The following is a 17,965-nucleotide window of genomic DNA, read 5'->3' as shown; positions in this document are numbered from 1 at the left end:
CAATTTTTTAAAAAAAATATTACAAAAAAACCCATACAGAGTATGAGTCCTACGAGACTGCAGAGTGTCATATACAAACTTTCAGGCAAATTGAGGCACATTCAATTTAGGTAGAGTTGATTTGGATCTTAATCAAAATCTCCAAAATTGTCCTGTTGGAATTGCATTGATGGTCTCACTTGGATGTAGAGAAATTGCATGAAACATGGAATTTACTGAGGTTTGTTTATGGAATTAATCTAGCTGAATAAAACTATCTTAGCTTGCCTTACTTCCATCTGATCTTCAAGAATTTGCATCGCTTCACACACCATAGACACTTGTGGATGCATTGTCTTCCTTTCGGTGGTACCATTTCTTAAAAATATGTGACCATGCAAATAAGTGTAAATCAAATTAAGAAGAAGAAAATGTAAGACCTCTTGACTAAACATTTAAGTCACAAGGAGACAATTCATGTGTAAAGAGATTTATTGCCTTCAAGTTGTTATGCCCAGGTGGACAGGGCCGGTTTTAGACAAAATGTGACCCTGGGCAAAATCAAAAGTGGGGCCCCAAATCTTGGAATAAGGTACTAACAACAGTCACATTCTGTCGATTCCGGCCCTCCCTCACAAATTTGCACCACATAAAGCCCCACACACACAGATCTGCACCCTCATGGCCCCTAGAATATATCACATGCCCCCTCCCCTCACAGGAATGAGTTCCCCTCCCTCACAAAAAGCTATAGCAATGGAATTTGTCATCAACAGCATGTACCCCAGGACTCCACTGCACACCACTAGACCATCCCTCACATGGCCGTTTGCAGAACTCTGTGCATAAAGAAAGCTCTGTGCTATACACATTTGGTCATGTGACCATTAACCCCTTCCCAACATCTGCCGTAAATGTAACAGCGCATGTCAGGTCTCTACTGATTGTGCCTATAAAAGGATTGTGACTATAAAAAAGTAATGGGGGGTCATATTATAGCAATGAAGAGAAAAACATATTTTAATTTTTTTTCCCAGTATTAAAACGTGGTATCGTCGGATTTGTACTGACCTGGAGAATGAAGAGCACAAATCAGCTTTACCACCTAGGGAACACCATAAAAAAAACTGGTGGAATTGTGTTTTTTCCCAATTCAACCACATTTGGAATTTTTTACCCACTTCCCACTACATCCTATATATTATTAAATGGTGGCATTAGAAAGTACAACTTGTCCCGCAAAACAAGCCCTCATAAGGCTATGTGAATGGAAAAATAAAAAAAGTTATGGCTCTGAGAAGGCAGGGAGCGAAAAACTAAAATGCAAAAACAGAAATCATCACGTCAGGAAAGAGTTAAACAGCATGTGACGTCACAAACCTCCCTCTAACAAATCCATTCTAGCTTCTACGCTAGCACAGCAGTGTGGTAAGAAGAAGGAGGAGGTGACAGCAGGTTTGCGCTCCTCACAGAATGTCCTCACACTAGTGTCCTGACATTTTGAACACTGAGTCTGTGCTTGCTGCAGTGAGTGGGCCTATAGAGGTCCTGAGCAGGAGTGCTGTTAGGGTTGCCACCTTTCCCAACAAAAAAAAAAAATAGCAGCCAAATTTCCTCAAGTTAAAAAGGTTGGCGTGGTTTAACACAGGTATTATTTGATTATATTTTATGTTTTCACTATTGGGAATACCCTGTGTATTTAAGTTTTTTCATTAGCTTTTTGAAACGTTTCTGCCAGGATTCAAACTCGCGACCATCTACATTAAAGGTAAGAGCTTTAACCAATGAGTTATAGAGATCAACGTTAAACTACTGCAAATATATTATGGCTAAAAACTGCAGTAGTAGTAGTTTTTCATGAATAGCAAAAAAAACATCCAGCTCCTTATCCTTAAAAACCAATGCTTTATTCTTTCACATATTCAATTAAAATGCATGTGTACAAACGGAGAAACTGTAGCACAATGTGACGCATTTCGGGCCACTTGCGTATGAGCCCTTCATCCAGGATGGATAATGTCTGGATGAATGGCCCATACGCAAGTGGCCCGAAACGCGTCTTATTGTGCTACAGTTTCTCCGTTTGTACACATGGATTTTAAGAAGACAGGTTGGCCTAATTTATTTTGTGCCATACATCTTTTTTTACAATTACAAAAAAATATATAAAATGATACTTCTGCTATTTATGAATGACTAATACATGCAGCAGTTTAACATTGAGCTCTATAACTCAGTGGTTAAGGCACTTGCGTTTCATGTAGATGGTTGTGAGTTGAAGTCCGGTAGAAACACTTCAAAAATAGAGGCTAATTAAAACTCAAAGGGAACCGGTCATCAACTTTATGCTGACCGTACTGAGGGCAGTGTAAAGTAGTGATAGAAATGCTGATTTCAGCAGTGTGTCACACATCAGCTAAGGCTACTTTCACACTAGCGTTCGGAGCGGATCCGTCTGATGTTTCATCAGACGGATCCGCTCCGATAATGCAGACGTTCGCATCCGTTCAGAACGGATGCGTCTGCATTAAAACGTAGAAAATTTTCTAAGTGTGAAAGTTGTCTGAGCGGATCCGTTCAGACTTTACATTGAAAGTCAATGGGGAACGGATCCGCTTGAAGATTGAGCCATATTGTGTCATCTTCAAGCGGATCCGTCCCCATTGACTTACATTGTAAGTGTGGACGGATCCGCTCGCCTCCGCACGGCCAGGCGGACACCCGAACGCTGCAAGCAGCGTTCAGGTGTCCGCTCACTGAGCGGAGCGGAGGCTGAACGCTGGCAGGCGGATGCATTCTCAGTGGATCCGCCTCCACTGAGAATGCATTGGGGCCAGACGGATGCGTTCGGGGCCGCTCGTGAGCCCCTTCAAACGGTGCGCACGAGCGGACACCCGAACGCTAGTGTGAAAGTAGCCTAAAAGTGGTTGCTGAGAACCAGCATCATAATTATTGAATTAAAGAGTCAAGTCTATTTGAGAATAGTCATAATCTCCTGCTCTCCCCGCCCATCTCCTGATCATTGGCAGTTCTCTCCTAGAGAGAAAGGGAGAAAACTAGGTAGAGAACTGCCAATCATCCGCAGGTGAATGGGGAGAGCAGGAATTCATGAATAACCATGACTCTTCTCAGGTAGATTTGACTCTTTTCAAGCCCTGTGCTGCAATGATTATGATGCTGGTTCTCGGCAACTACTTACTTTTAGCTGATGTGTGACACACTACTGAAATCAGCATTTCTGTCACTATTTTATACGGCCTTAGTACGGTCAGCATGAAGTTGATGACAGGTTCCTTTTAAATACACATGGTGTCCCCAAGCATACTGATAATGCTTGGGGATACCCCCTGAACTGACTCCCTATATGGACACAGCCATATATAGAGTTAGAGTAGGGACTCCCAGAAGCACTGACTCCATATATGGATATAGAGCAGGGACTCCTAAGCCATATATGGAGTCAGAGCACAGACGGGAACAGGAACACTGCCAGAGTTTGGACCTGCCGCCTGTGCGGACGTTCAGCTGAGAAGGGGGCCCTGGGCAAATGCCGTTTTCAGCCCCTAACTCTAGCCCTACAGGTGGATGACTTTCATACTAGTCTGTTGTTTGTGGCACTTTTATGTCTGATTAAGTTTGGGTATCCATGGAGGGTTTTGTGTATACTGACTTATCACAATGTGGTGTCTACTGTATCCAGAATTGTAAATATGGTACTGTTGTTAATGCAATTTCAAACTATTAAATCACTGAGCAGTTCAGATAAAAGTGCCCTCTGGCTAGGTAGTGACGTAATTTACTGTTTTGTCGATCTGGGAGTGCTGCCAGCTACAGAGGAAATGATCTGTCTCTGACATTTATTTGTAATAAACACGAGACTGTAGAAGATGCAGCTCCAGTTAATTCTTTCACTGGTTTCTATGAAGAACTGAACAGTAGATACAAGGGAGAAGGTTCGTTATTGTGGTAAGTCAGTGCCCAAACAACAGATATTTTATTTTGTAGACTGCATCCATTAATGCATGACAAATTTGTGGAGTACTTGTGGAGTCACATACCTTATTAGCTTGTGTGTATCAGCTGATCTTAAAGGCTAGCTACACCTTCAGGGGCATTTTTTTATTATTGCATTATACTCATTTTTAGTGTTGATTCTAAATCGCAAATCTTTATCACGAATATTGGCACTTTGAGAATTTGCAAATATCTAGAATATAGTGCTATATCTTCGCAATCGCGAATATTCTAGATTTTTTTCATCAGTACCCATGATCCCTCACTGCTTCTTGCTTGTGGGCCAATGAGAAGTCTGCAATATCTTTGATGTTAGGAATAGTGTTGATCGCAAATTTTCAGATTGCCGATTTTCGCAATCAAGAAAATAATGATTGGAGATCAGGAATTCTCAAATATATGACAAATATTCCTGAAATATTGCGGATTCGAATATTGACCCTGCCGCTCATCACTGCTCATTTTGATCTAAAAATCATTTTCTGACATACAGGGATTCATCAGTCTGTTTGCAAGCTGTCACTTTCTGTTTTCTTGTTCTCATCTGACAGCTCATGTATAGATCCTATCTCTGATCTTCTGACTTCATAAACACTTATATAAGCCTTATTCTTATCAGTTCAATAAGAATGTATCTATTATGAGGTCAGGAGATCAGAGATAAGTCCTACACATGAGTAGTCAGATAACAGAATTAAAAGAAAACAGAACATGACAGCCTGCAAATAGACGGGTTTTAACCCTTGTAGCTCAGAAACGGCTGAACATTTTTAACAAAGATTGGAAAATAGATTTTTAGCCTAAAATGAGTAAAATGCAATCATAACAAAATGCCCCTGAAGGTGTATATCGTGTGGGGATTCGCTCTGGTAGGAAGTGTAAGCGGACGTAGAACAGAGGCACCAAAAACTGTTCTTGCTCAAACTGCAGTGTTTTATTCACACAAGCAGGTTTAGCATATCTGCAAACTTCACCTTAGTTGAAAGTCCTGATGTTCACATCATGCTGCAGGTCCTGCATAAAGAGTCCAACTCAAGGATCTCTGGTCCTCTTTTGTGATTATTATGTCACTGCTTGGGTCCTCCAGAGTGTGCTCTGGTTTCAGATCCCCTTTTGAGCCTATTGAAACACTAAGCATTTTTATATATTTCTGTTCTGAATAGATTTTTGTTTTGCAACAAGTGTGTTAAAGGGATTTTGCACTTTTTGAAAAAAATGGGGGTCTCCCGTCTATTAGACCTGTGAAGGGAAGCATACTAACCTGCTCCCTGCTATTCGGTTCTGACTTCTTCCATTCACAGAGCTCCAGTCCCTGCTTGTCAACATCCCCCATGGATGGTGGTCATGTGTGCTGTTGCAGCCAATGACTGGCCAGGGTTACGTGCCATATTGCCTCTAGTCTGCAGCCAATGACACATGATCCCCATCTATACCGGAAGTCGACTAGCTGGGTTTGGAGCACTGCAAATGGATGAAACCAGAAGCAAGCAGCCAGGAGCAGTCAAGTATGCTTCTTTCCACAGGTTTAAGGGGAGGAAGTGGACCCAAAATTTGTTCAAAAGGTGAAGATCACCTTTAATATGTCCTGACACTTTCTAGCTGACATTTTTTAAATGCTACAACAGAAGGCATAGTACCTACCATGTCCTTAACGGTACAAAAGCTTATTATAAATGTTGTTGGGTTAATGATTACTGCATCTTTAACTGCATCGACTCAATACATAATGAGGTATGAGACATAATGTTTTGAATGTTTGTACAGGTTTTTCTATGTGTTTCACCACAGAAAGAATTACAGGAAACCTCCTTGACAAGACCATCCAAAATTACTTTAAAAAATGCTCCTTCCCCTTTTCCTATCTCTTCCTTGCATTCTTTATCTCACTTTTCTCACTTTGCATTCATGTTTAAGAGATGGCAGCAATTATTGCTGGGTCCATACATCAATGTTCTTGCAATATTGTATAGTCTGAAGGTTTTATCCTTAAATGTTAATGGTTTAAATTCCCTGCACAATAAGTACTTGGCATGAATAATAAGCAAGGGGCCATTCACACTTCGGAATTTGCCCCTTGGCGCTGCAGTTCGCGGGATGGCAGTTTAAAGCCATGAATGCGCCAAAAGGGACATGTGTGGGTGCCCGCTTGCTGTTTAGCTTCAATGGTGCTAAACCATGATCAGGTCCGCGGCATTCAAAGTGTACAACCATGGCAGAAACTGGTGGTTTCTGCTGCAGAGTACATGGCATTTGACAGCACCAAAATATGTTGTGTGAACAAAACCTAACTACAGCAAGTGTATTTTTTTATGATCTCATCTGCTAATAGGGATAGAACTGGATTTACTATATCTTTTACTCATATATTGTATATGAATAGTTAGAACTACAGGTCCCCGGTCGCTAAGAGGAGGAGGTCCTCCTCATAGCGGTGGCTGGACCATAGTGATCGGGGGCAGCTGCCCATTGTGGCTGGGGTCACAGTGTCTTCTATCTCATCATACTGGGACACACCCAAGCAGTTCATAACATCTTGTTGCTTTGTCTATATGACCAGCTTTGGCTATATGTGCCATGTTTTGTTTTTATGCATACCGATATGTCGTTTTCTTTCTGTGCAAAATTTGAAAAGGGAACTAATACCTGGAGAAGTACTGCATTGTGACGTGGTATTTCAGAAGAACTGTTTTACTCATCAACTACTATTCATCCTGTCATACCTCACAACTTTTAAATAATTTTAAGAAAGATACTAGTGGCACAGCAACTCTTTTTTTTTTTTTTTACTTTAAGTCACGCTTCCATCCCTTCCCAATCTTTATCCATGTACATCTAATACCACCTAGTCCCTTTTGTGACCCCCACACAGTAATAGTGGCTGTTTGTGCCCCCATACAGTAAGGATTAAATCATACTCTAACAACTTTAGTTGTTTCTTTATTGTTGTTATGATGTTCATTATTATAAAAAATAATAATAATAATAATAATAAGTGGCTCACCCTGTCAGAAAATGGAACATATATATCAAGTGCACTGCTAAATTCTGGTACACTCAGAAGAAAGGTTTGGTTATAACTAGGGTTGAGCGAACTTTAGGATTTTTGGACCCCGGACCCGAACATTTCAGTAAAAGTTCGGGTTCGGTGTTCGGCGCTTTCTTGGCGCTTTTTGAAAGGCTGCAGAGCAGCCAATCAACAAGCGGTTAACTGTTTGACCTTTGAAGCCATCACAGCCATGCCTACTAATGGCATGGCTGTGATTGGCCAGTGTAGCATGTGACCCAGCCTCTATATAAGCTGGAGTCACGTAGTGCTGCACGTCACTCTGCTGTGCTTAGTGTAGGGAGAGGATGCTCGTGGTGATTTCAGGGAGAGAATAGGAGAGAGTCTTTGCTCAAAATCTGAATCTAACTCGGCGATCTACATACATTGTGTTTTGTGGGTGCAGGGCACAATTTTTTTATCCTGCCCTGAGCCCAGTGACCGAAAAAAAAGAACTTTAATAAGTCAGTTAGGTGGGGGGTGGCAGCCATTTTATGCAAGCTCAGTGCACCAGCACTGCATCTAAGCTTTTGGGACATGAAAATCCCAATTTTTTGGGCAATTTACAACATCTGGATTAGTCAGTGTGCAATTTAAGCTAGAAATACACCCATCATTTTCTGGGGTTTTAAAAACACACTTTTTGGCCAAAAAACACTATTTTCCTGATCTGCAAGTGTTAAATTCAAGTTTAATATATACAGCTTTCATATTCTGTTACCAAAAAAACACTTTTTTTTGGCAATATACAACATCTGGATTAGTCAGTGTGCAATTTAAGCTAGAAATACACCATCATTTTCTGGGGTTTTAAAAACACACTTTTTTGCCAAAAATCACTATGCAGCATCAGCACGTGTGCAATTACAGGCTTATATACTGCTGTCAAATTCAGTTATTAATTGAGGCCTACAGTGGGTCAGGCCGTGTCAGATACAACCTGTATATACAGGGCTTATATTTTTTCATTAATAAAACACCCTTTTTGGGGCAAAATACACAATATTTCAGGCCTTGCATCATAAGCACGTTTGAAATTCCTGGGTCATATACTGCTGTAATATTGAGTTATTAAACAAACACCTGTTTGGGCAAAAAAGTTTATTTGGCAGCCTTTGCTGAATATGTCATTGTGAGATACACCCATAATAAATTTGGGTTAGATTCAGATATTTTAAATACCGCCATTTGGTGCACAAATCTTTAATTCAGGCCTACTGTGGGTCAGGCTATGTGAGATACACCCTTTACATACATGGGTTTGATTCAGGCATTTGAAATACAGCCATTTTCGGCAAACAAATCTTTAAATGAGGCCTACAGTGGGTGAGGCTGTGTAAGATACACCCTTTAAATACAGGGGTTTGATTCAGACATTTGAAATACAGCCATTTTGGGCAAATAAATCTTTAATTGAGGCCTACTGTGGGTCAGGCTGTGTGAGATACACCCTTTACAAACAGGGGTTTGATTCAGGCATTTGAAATGCAGCCATTTTGGGCAAATAAATCTTTAATTCAGGACTACTGTGGGTCAGGCCTTGTGAGATACACACTGTATATACAGGGGTTTGATTCAGATATTTGAAATACAGCCATTTTGGGCAATGAAATCTTTAATTCAGGCCTACTGTTGGTCAGGCCATGTGAGATACACCCTGTATATACAGGGGTTTGATTCAGGTATTTAAAATACAGCCATTTTGGGCAAAGAAATCATTAATTGAGGCCTACAGTGGGTCAGGCCGTGTGAGATACACCCTTTAAATACAGGGGTTTGATTCAGGCATTTGAAATACAGCCATTTTGGGCAAACAAATCTTTAATTGAGGCCTACTGTGGGTCAAGCCGTGTGGGATACACCCTTTAAATACAAGGGTTTGATTCAGGCATTGGAAATACAGCCATTTTGGGCAAACAAATCTTTAATTTAGGCCTAGTCTGGTTCAGGCCGTGTGAGATACACCCTTTACATACTGACATTCTATTCTACTATTAATTAAACCCCCATTTAGGGCAAGATCCTAAATTCGAGAAATATGAGGAGAGCGTCAAATAAGGGACGTGGCACAGGTCGTCGTGCTGCTGGTGGAGCTCCTGTTGCAGGGAGAGGACGTGGTCGATCTGTGCCAGCTACACGAACAAGTGAAAACCCTTCCACAGGTGCGAGTAGGCGACAGAACCTGCAGCGGTATTTGGTCGGGCCTAATGCGGCTCTGCGAATGGTTTGGCCTGAACAAGTACAGGCGATAGTAGATTAGGTTGCTGACAGTGGATCCAGTTCATTCACATTGTCTCCCACCCAGTCTCCTGCTGAAAGACCACAGTTGGCACCTGCAGCCGATGTCCATCAGTCTTTCACCTCACCCCCTTGCAAATCAGCCAAGCAGTCTGAGCCCCAAGTAATGCAGCAGTCTCTTCTGCTTTTTGATGACTCTGTTAGCAGGATTTTCCAGGGCCATCCACCTAGCCCTGCCCCAGAAGTGGAAGAGATTGAGTGCACCGATGCCCAACCACTTATCTTTTAAGATGAGTACATGGAAGGACCATCGCAGCACGTCTCGGATGATGACGAAACAGGTGCCAACTGCTGGGGCTTTCGAAAGTGTGCAGACCGACAAGGAAGGCAGGAGTGAAGACTGGGTGGAAGATGATGTGGACGACGATGAGGTCCTCGACCCCACATGGAATCAAGGTCATGCGAGTGTCTCTAAGTTTCATTATCCTGGTAAACTGTGTTAAAATTTAATGTAAAATGCCTGCAGTATTTGTTTGGTCAGTAGATGGCAGCATAGGACCAATTTGCATTGGAGGTTACCATAGAGAAAGTGTATTAATGTGATACTGGTCCTTTAAGGCAGTCTTCTTTTTCTTTTTCTTCTTTTCCTTCTTTCCATTTTTTCCTCTTACAGGAATTCATCTGCAAACAGTTGTGTTTTTCTTGCAGCAACCATTACATTAACATCAGGATCGATCCACGATATAGGGTGTAAAAATACACGATTTATGACATCATGCTATTACTATTATAATATTGTGTGAAACCCTTATTAGTGACTTAGTGATAATATTTAATTGTTTAGAAATTAATCTTTTATTCTTTTTTTTTTTTATGTATAAGTACAATAAACCTTGTGATCTGCACTAAACCATACAGTCCCATGTTTTGAGTGTGCCAGTCTTCTAGTACTATATATTTTCTTGCATTTGTGAAGGGTGATTCATTTTAGACTAGAGCACCTCTCTGTGGCTGTGAAAGGGTGAGCTATCTCCCACATTATAACCTATATTCGTTATCTGACCGTTAATTCTCCCAATACCACCGTTATCAAAATCGCCTAAGTTGTAATCACAATGCAATAATAACTTACATTGAGGAAGATGTAGAATACTTCGCTATCTTCGTTGATGTAGATTCTACATCAACAAAGATAGCGAAGTATTCTACATCAACGAAGATAGCGAAGTATTCTACATCAACGAAGATAGTGAAGTATTCTACATCAATATAGATAGCGAAGTATTCTACATCAACGAAGATAGCGAAGTATTCTACATCAACGAAGATAGCGAAGTATTCTACATCAACGAAGATAGCGAAGTATTCTACATTGTAGAATACTTCGCTATCTTCGTTGATGTAGAATACTTCGCTATCTTCGTTGATGTAGAATAAAGAATACTTCGCTATCTTGATTCTTTTATTAATATAAAGACATAGAATATAGTGCTATATTCGTGTTAAATCTAGATCTCCAAGATTAAAGAATAGGAAAGTTGCCTTATTATTAAGTTATAAGGCAATTAGAAGTTATAATTTATAACTTCTAATTCTAAGCTTAAAACTCGCAATATGCGTATAATAAAATCGCATATTAATCGCGATAAATACAAAAATGCTGAATATTCGATTTCGACGAATATAAGACGAATATTCAAGTGAATATTCGCGAAATCGAATATGGCACTCCCGCTTAACACTAGCTACAAGTTAAGGTTTTGCAACAGTTGTAGAGCAAGAGGTTGGAGACCCTTGGATAAATGCTAATGTTGAATAATATATTTTCTGTTGCTTGACAATACACAGTGCCATCTAACAAACAATTGTCACTCTTTTGCTGCAGTAAACCCAACAAATGTCCTCACCAGGCAGGGGAGTCAACCTGAATAACTATGGATTTGTTCACTATAGACCTTCTGGATATCCAGGTTCATATTCAGTTCAACCTACAAATCAACAGCAGCATAATTATTCCCCTCCTCCTGCATATGACACCATTGACAGATTACCAACATGGAGTGAGGAAAATTCCTACTTGAATACACCACAAACTACTGAAATTTGGATACGAAGAACTGAAAACAATCTTCCCTCGACTTCTCAAGAATCAAATATGCCTCCTAATGTTCAACAAGCTCCATGCCCACTGTGTAATACTCCATCCATCTCTCCAGAACTAAGTGAAACTTCTGCTCTCTCACATCAGAACTCTACCCCAGTGGTGTCACGAACAATTGACTTTAAACAAGTGTTTAGGAATTTCCGACCACAATTTCTTGGGGTGAGTCGTGATCTGTGAAAAAAATGTTTTCTAGTTCACAGTTTTTGCACCCAGTAGACCACTAGCACCTTCAGCATGTATTCAGTTCTACCATGAAAGTTTAAAGGGAGTCTGTCACCTCCATATAGCCATATACAGTGCTTACATTGCCCTATAGCACACCTATACATGAATGTTATGGTACCTTTGTCTTTGTCTTTAGACTTGCAGAAGCTGGAAAAACGAACTTTAAATGATATGCAAATGAGCACTCTCAAGTGCCCAGGGGCGGGTGCCCTGCCCCAGCCTGTGCATATGCCCGCCCTCCTATTCCCTTGCGTCATCCTAAGGTCCGGCCAAGATCCCGCGACTGTGCACTGCCTCGCCGGGCCGGAGCATGCGCACTGCAATGCCCATTGTTGGCACGGCATCGCTTTAACTACTGCGCATGCTCCGGCGAACGGCGCAAAACCAGCGCAGTAGTTAAAGCGATGCCGTGCCAACAATGGGCATTGCAGGGTCTCAGCCGGACCTTAGGATGACGCAAGGGAATAGTTGGGCGGGCATATGCAGAGGCTGGGGCGGGGGAACAATGAAAAAAGGCAGGGAAGCCTGGGCACCAACACAGTGAACGTCGCCCCTGGGCACTTGCGAGTGCTAATTTGCATATCAATCAAAGTTCGTTTTTCCAGCTTCTGCAAGTCTAAAGACAAAGACAAAGGTACCATAACATTCATGTATAGGTGTGCTATAAGGCAATGTAAGCACTGTATATGGCCATATGGAGGTGACAGACTCCCTTTAAGATATAAAATGCATACAATATGACTAGAGATGAGCGAATAATTTTTAAACTACCCAAATTTATCTTGAATAGAAAAAATCTTTTGCAATTCGATTCAGACTAATTTCTCAAAATGGGGCTGCTTTTTGACAGGTCAGAAACAGAGAAGAAATCGCCACCAAAAGGGGATCATTTGTAGACCATGTTTTAATTTAACAACTTTAACCACCAGACCAGGCCATTTACCATCTTTCTTAGGGCTCATTCACATGGCCGTTGCCATATTGCAGCCCACATTCGGCGGGTCTGAAATACACGGGGCACCGGCCATGTGCATTGCAGCAAATCCGGAGATGCGGTGCGGAACGGAAGCACGGAACGTAACCCCACAGAAGCACTACGGAGTGCTTCCTGGGGTTCTGTTCCGTGCCTCCGCACCGCAAAAAGATAGAACTTGCTCTATCTTTTTGTGGAACAGTCGGATCGCGGACCCCATTCAAGTGAATGGGTACGCGATCAGCATGCAGCTGGCCCATGGTCGGTGCCCGTGCATTGCGGACCGCAATTTGCAGTCCACAGCACAGGCACAGAGCCCTTATGTTCGTGTGAACAAGCCCTTAATCAGGTGTTTTTTTTAAGTACATGCTTCTTAGACATGTATTTTTTTGGTTATGTAAATAATATTTGCACCTTTTTTTGGTCATATATGGGGCTTTATTTTTATGTAATTTTTATTTTAGTATTTTTGTTTTTATTTTTATAACCAGAAACATTTAAAAAAAAAGGGAAAAATACAATTCTTTTTTAAATAGCACAATGTGCAACTAAAATATATTCTTTATTATGACCCCTTTCCATAATAGTTGATTCAATATATGGGATACATGGGTTTTGGTCGCTGGGAGTGGCGCTAGATGCTATGGTTCAGCATGCGGTGGCGGTTTAAATTTCTCACTGTGCCATGAGTAGAGATGGTCTTGCGTTTTGCCCGGCGGTTGTTTCGCGGCAAACTTTGCTCGTTCGCTAAAAGGGCCACAAAAGTCCTTTTAAGGACTGGTATAGGTGTACTATCAATAGGTGTGACTTACTCAGGGGTGTGATTTACTTATAATATACTTTCTAACACAGAAAGTATATTATAGTGTATTTGTATTGTGCAGCACATGTGTGCGTTTCTGCTGAGATACTGCAGCTATACAGAAGGGCAAACGCTCTTGAAACAAATAATTTCAACTAGTGTGATATACCAGTTTTCCCCTTAAAAAACTGATTGCGGCAGGGGTGTGATATAACAATAATATACTTTCTATATAGTGCATTTAGGTAGTGCAACATTTGTTTGCGGTTCTGCTGCGTTACACCGGCTAAACAGAGTGACAAACACTATTGGAACAAATAATTTCAAAGGGTGTGACAAACCAGTTGCCCCTCAAATAAAATAATTGATGCAGGGGTGTGATATAACAATAATATACCTTCTATATAGTGCATTTGGGTAGTGTAGCATTTGTTGGCAGTTCTGCTGCGTTACCGCAGATACACAGAGTGACTAAAGGCTATTACAATAAATAATTTCAACTGGTGTGATATACCAGTTGCCCCCCCAAAAAACTTATTCAAGCAGGGGTGTGATATACCAATAATATACTTTCTATTCAGTGCATTTGGGTAGTGCAGCATATGTTTGTGGTTCTTCTGCGTTCCCGCAGCTACGCACAGTGACAAATGCTATTGGAACAAATTATTTCAACTGGTGTGATATACCAGTTGCCCACCAAAAAACTGATTGAAACAGGGGTGTGATAAACCAATAATATACTTTCTATATAGTGCATTTGGATAGTGCAGCATTTGTTTGCGGTTCTGCTGTGCTGCCGCAGCTACACAGAGTGACAAACGCTATGGGAACAAATAATTTCAACTGGTGTTATATACGTACCAGTTGCCCCCCAAAAAAACTTATTGAGTCAGGGGTGCGAAATACTAATAACATACTTTCTATATAGTGCATTTGGGTAGTGTAGCATTTGTTTGCGGTTCTGCGGCATTACCGCAGCTACACAGAGTGACAAACACTATTTGAACACTTAATTTCTACTGATGTGATATACCAGTTGCCCCCCCAAAAAAACTGAATAAAGCAGGAGTGTGATATATCTATAATATATTTTCTATATAGTGCATTTGGGTAGTGCAGAATTTGTGTGAGGTTCTGCTGCGTTACCGTAGCTACACAGAGTGACAAACGCCATTGGAACAAATAATTTCAACTGGTGTAATATAACAGTTGCCCTCTAAAAAACAGATTGAGGCAGGGGTGTGATATAACAATAATATACTTTCTATATAGTGCATTTAGGTAGTGCAGCATTTCTTTGCGGTTCTGCTGCGTTACCGCAGCTAGACAGAGTGACAATTGCTATTGGAACAAATAAATTCAACTGGTGTGATATACCAGTTGCCCCCCCAAAAAACTGATTCAAGCAAGGGTTTGATAAACCAATAATATACTTTCTATATAGTGCATTTGGGTAGTGCAGCATTTCTTTGCAGTTCTGCTGCATTACTGCAGCTACACAGAGTCACAAACGCTATTGGAACAAATATTTTCAACTGGTGTGAAATAACAGTTTCCCCCAAAAAAACTGACTGAAGCAGGGGTGTAATATACCAATAATTCACTTTCTATTTAGTGCAGCATTTGTCAGCGGATCTGCTGCAATAACGCAGCTACAAAGAGTGACAAACACAATTTGAACACTTAATTTCCAATGGTGTAATATACCAGTTGCCCCCCAAAAAAACTGAATAAGTGTGATATACCAGTTGCCCCCCCAAAAAACTGATTAAAGCAGGGGTGTGATATACTAATAATATACTTTCTTTATAGTGCATTTGGGTAGTGCAGCATTTGTGTGAGTTTCTGCTGCGTTACAGCAGCTACACAGTGACAAAAGCTATTGGAACAAATAATTTCAACTGATGTGATATACTGTACCAGTTGGCCCCTAAAAAAACTGATTGAGGCAGGGGTGTGATATACCAATAATATACTTTCTAAATAGTGCAGCATTTGTTTGCGCTTTTACGGCATTAACGTAGCTAAACAGAGTTACAAACGATATTGGAACAAATTATTTCAACTGGTGTGATATACTAGTTGCCCCCCAAAAAAACTAATTGAAGCAGTGGTTTGATATACAGTACCAATAATATACTTTCTATATAGTGCATTTAAGTAGTGCAGCATTTGTTTGCGGTTCTGCTGTGTTTCCGCAGTTACACAGCATGACTAATGCTATTGGAACAAATAATTACAACTGGTGTGATATACCAGTTGCCCCCAAAAAAACTGATTGAGGCAGGGGTATCATATACAATGAATATACTTTCTATATAGTGCATTTGTGTACTGCAGCATTTGTTTGTGGTTCTGCTGCATTACCGCAGCTACAGAGCTACACAGAGTGACAAACACTATTGGAATAAATAATTTCAACTAGTGTGATATACCAGTTCCTCTCCAAAAAAAAGATTGTGGCAGGGGTTTGATATACCTATATTATACTTTCTATATGGTGCATTTGGGTAGTGCAGCATTTGTGTGAGGTTCTGCTGCGTTACCGCAGCTACATAGTGACAAACGCTATTGGAACAAATAATTTCTACTGGTGTAATATACCAGTTGCCCTTCAAAAAAACTGATTAAGCAAGGGGTGTGATATACCAATAATATACTTACAATATAGTGGAGCATTTAGGCGATGCAGCATTTGTTTGCGCTTCTACTGCATTACCGCAGCTACACAGAGTGACAAACGCTATTGGAACAAATAATTTCAACTGGTGTGATATACCAGTTGCCACCCAAAAAAACTGATTCAAACAGGGGTGTGATATACCAATAATATACTTTCTATTTAGTGTAGCATTTGGGTAGTGCAGCATTTGTTTGTAGTTCTGCTGCATTTCCGCAGCTATACAGTGACAAACGCTATTTGAACACATAGTTTCCACTGTTGTGATATACCAGTTGCCCCTCAAAAAAAATGAATGAGGCAGGGGTGTGATATACCAATAATATACTTTCTATATAGTGCATTTGTGTAGTGCAGCATTTGTTTGCGGTTCTGCTGCGTTACCGCAGCTACACAGAGTTCCAAACGATATTGGAACAAATAATTTCAACTGGTGTGATATACCAGTTGCCCACAAAAAAAAAAATGAATTAGGCAAGAATGTAATATACTATTAATATACTTTCTATATAGTGCATTTGTGTAGTGCAGCATTTGTTTGCGGTTATGCTGCTTTACCACAGCTACACAGAATGGCAAACGCTATTGGAACAAATAATTACAACTGGTGTGATATACCAGTTGCCCCCAAAAAAACTGATTGAGGCAGGGGTATCATATACAATGAATATACTTTCTATATAGTGCATTTGTGTACTGCAGCATTTGTTTGTGGTTCTGCTGCATTACCGCAGCTACAGAGCTACACAGAGTGACAAACACTATTGGAATAAATAATTTCAACTAGTGTGATATACCAGTTCCTCTCCAAAAAAAAGATTGTGGCAGGGGTTTGATATACCTATATTATACTTTCTATATGGTGCATTTGGGTAGTGCAGCATTTGTGTGAGGTTCTGCTGCGTTACCGCAGCTACATAGTGACAAACGCTATTGGAACAAATAATTTCTACTGGTGTAATATACCAGTTGCCCTTCAAAAAAACTGATTAAGCAAGGGGTGTGATATACCAATAATATACTTACAATATAGTGGAGCATTTAGGCGATGCAGCATTTGTTTGCGCTTCTACTGCATTACCGCAGCTACACAGAGTGACAAACGCTATTGGAACAAATAATTTCAACTGGTGTGATATACCAGTTGCCACCCAAAAAAACTGATTCAAACAGGGGTGTGATATACCAATAATATACTTTCTATTTAGTGTAGCATTTGGGTAGTGCAGCATTTGTTTGTAGTTCTGCTGCATTTCCGCAGCTATACAGTGACAAACGCTATTTGAACACATAGTTTCCACTGTTGTGATATACCAGTTGCCCCTCAAAAAAAATGAATGAGGCAGGGGTGTGATATACCAATAATATACTTTCTATATAGTGCATTTGTGTAGTGCAGCATTTGTTTGCGGTTCTGCTGCGTTACCGCAGCTACACAGAGTTCCAAACGATATTGGAACAAATAATTTCAACTGGTGTGATATACCAGTTGCCCACAAAAAAAAAAATGAATTAGGCAAGAATGTAATATACTATTAATATACTTTCTATATAGTGCATTTGTGTAGTGCAGCATTTGTTTGCGGTTATGCTGCTTTACCACAGCTACACAGAATGGCAAACGCTATTGGAACAAATAATTTCAACTGCTGTTATATACCAGTTGCCCCCCCAAAAAAAAATGATTATGGCAGGGGTATGAAATACCAATAATATACTTTCTATATAGTGCATTTGTATACTGAAGCATTTGTTTGCAGTTCTTTTGTTTGCGGTTGTCCTGCTTTAATGCAGCTACACAGAGTGACGAACGCTATTGAAACCAATAATTTCAACTGGTGTGATAT

General features: G+C 40.4%; 1 protein-coding gene across 2 annotated transcripts in view; it reads left to right on the top strand.

Annotated features, from left to right (window-relative positions):
- The first annotated feature begins 3,901 nt into the window (after window positions 1–3,901).
- LOC121005282 overlaps window positions 3,902–17,965 on the top strand; it is a 201,905-nt gene continuing 187,841 nt past the window's right edge. For both annotated transcript variants that reach the window (XM_040437922.1, XM_040437921.1), the window contains exons 1-2: window positions 3,902–3,945; window positions 11,160–11,597. In XM_040437922.1, coding sequence (XP_040293856.1) covers window positions 11,172–11,597 — 426 coding nt within the window. In that variant the 5' untranslated portion in view covers window positions 3,902–3,945; window positions 11,160–11,171. The remainder of the gene's footprint in view (window positions 3,946–11,159; window positions 11,598–17,965) is intronic.

The sequence above is a fragment of the Bufo bufo genome, chromosome 6 (genome assembly GCF_905171765.1).
Source record: "Bufo bufo chromosome 6, aBufBuf1.1, whole genome shotgun sequence".
Taxonomy (NCBI): domain Eukaryota; kingdom Metazoa; phylum Chordata; class Amphibia; order Anura; family Bufonidae; genus Bufo; species Bufo bufo.
The sequence above is the reverse complement of the archived record's forward strand: the minus strand, read 5'-3'. Positions and strand labels throughout refer to the sequence as shown.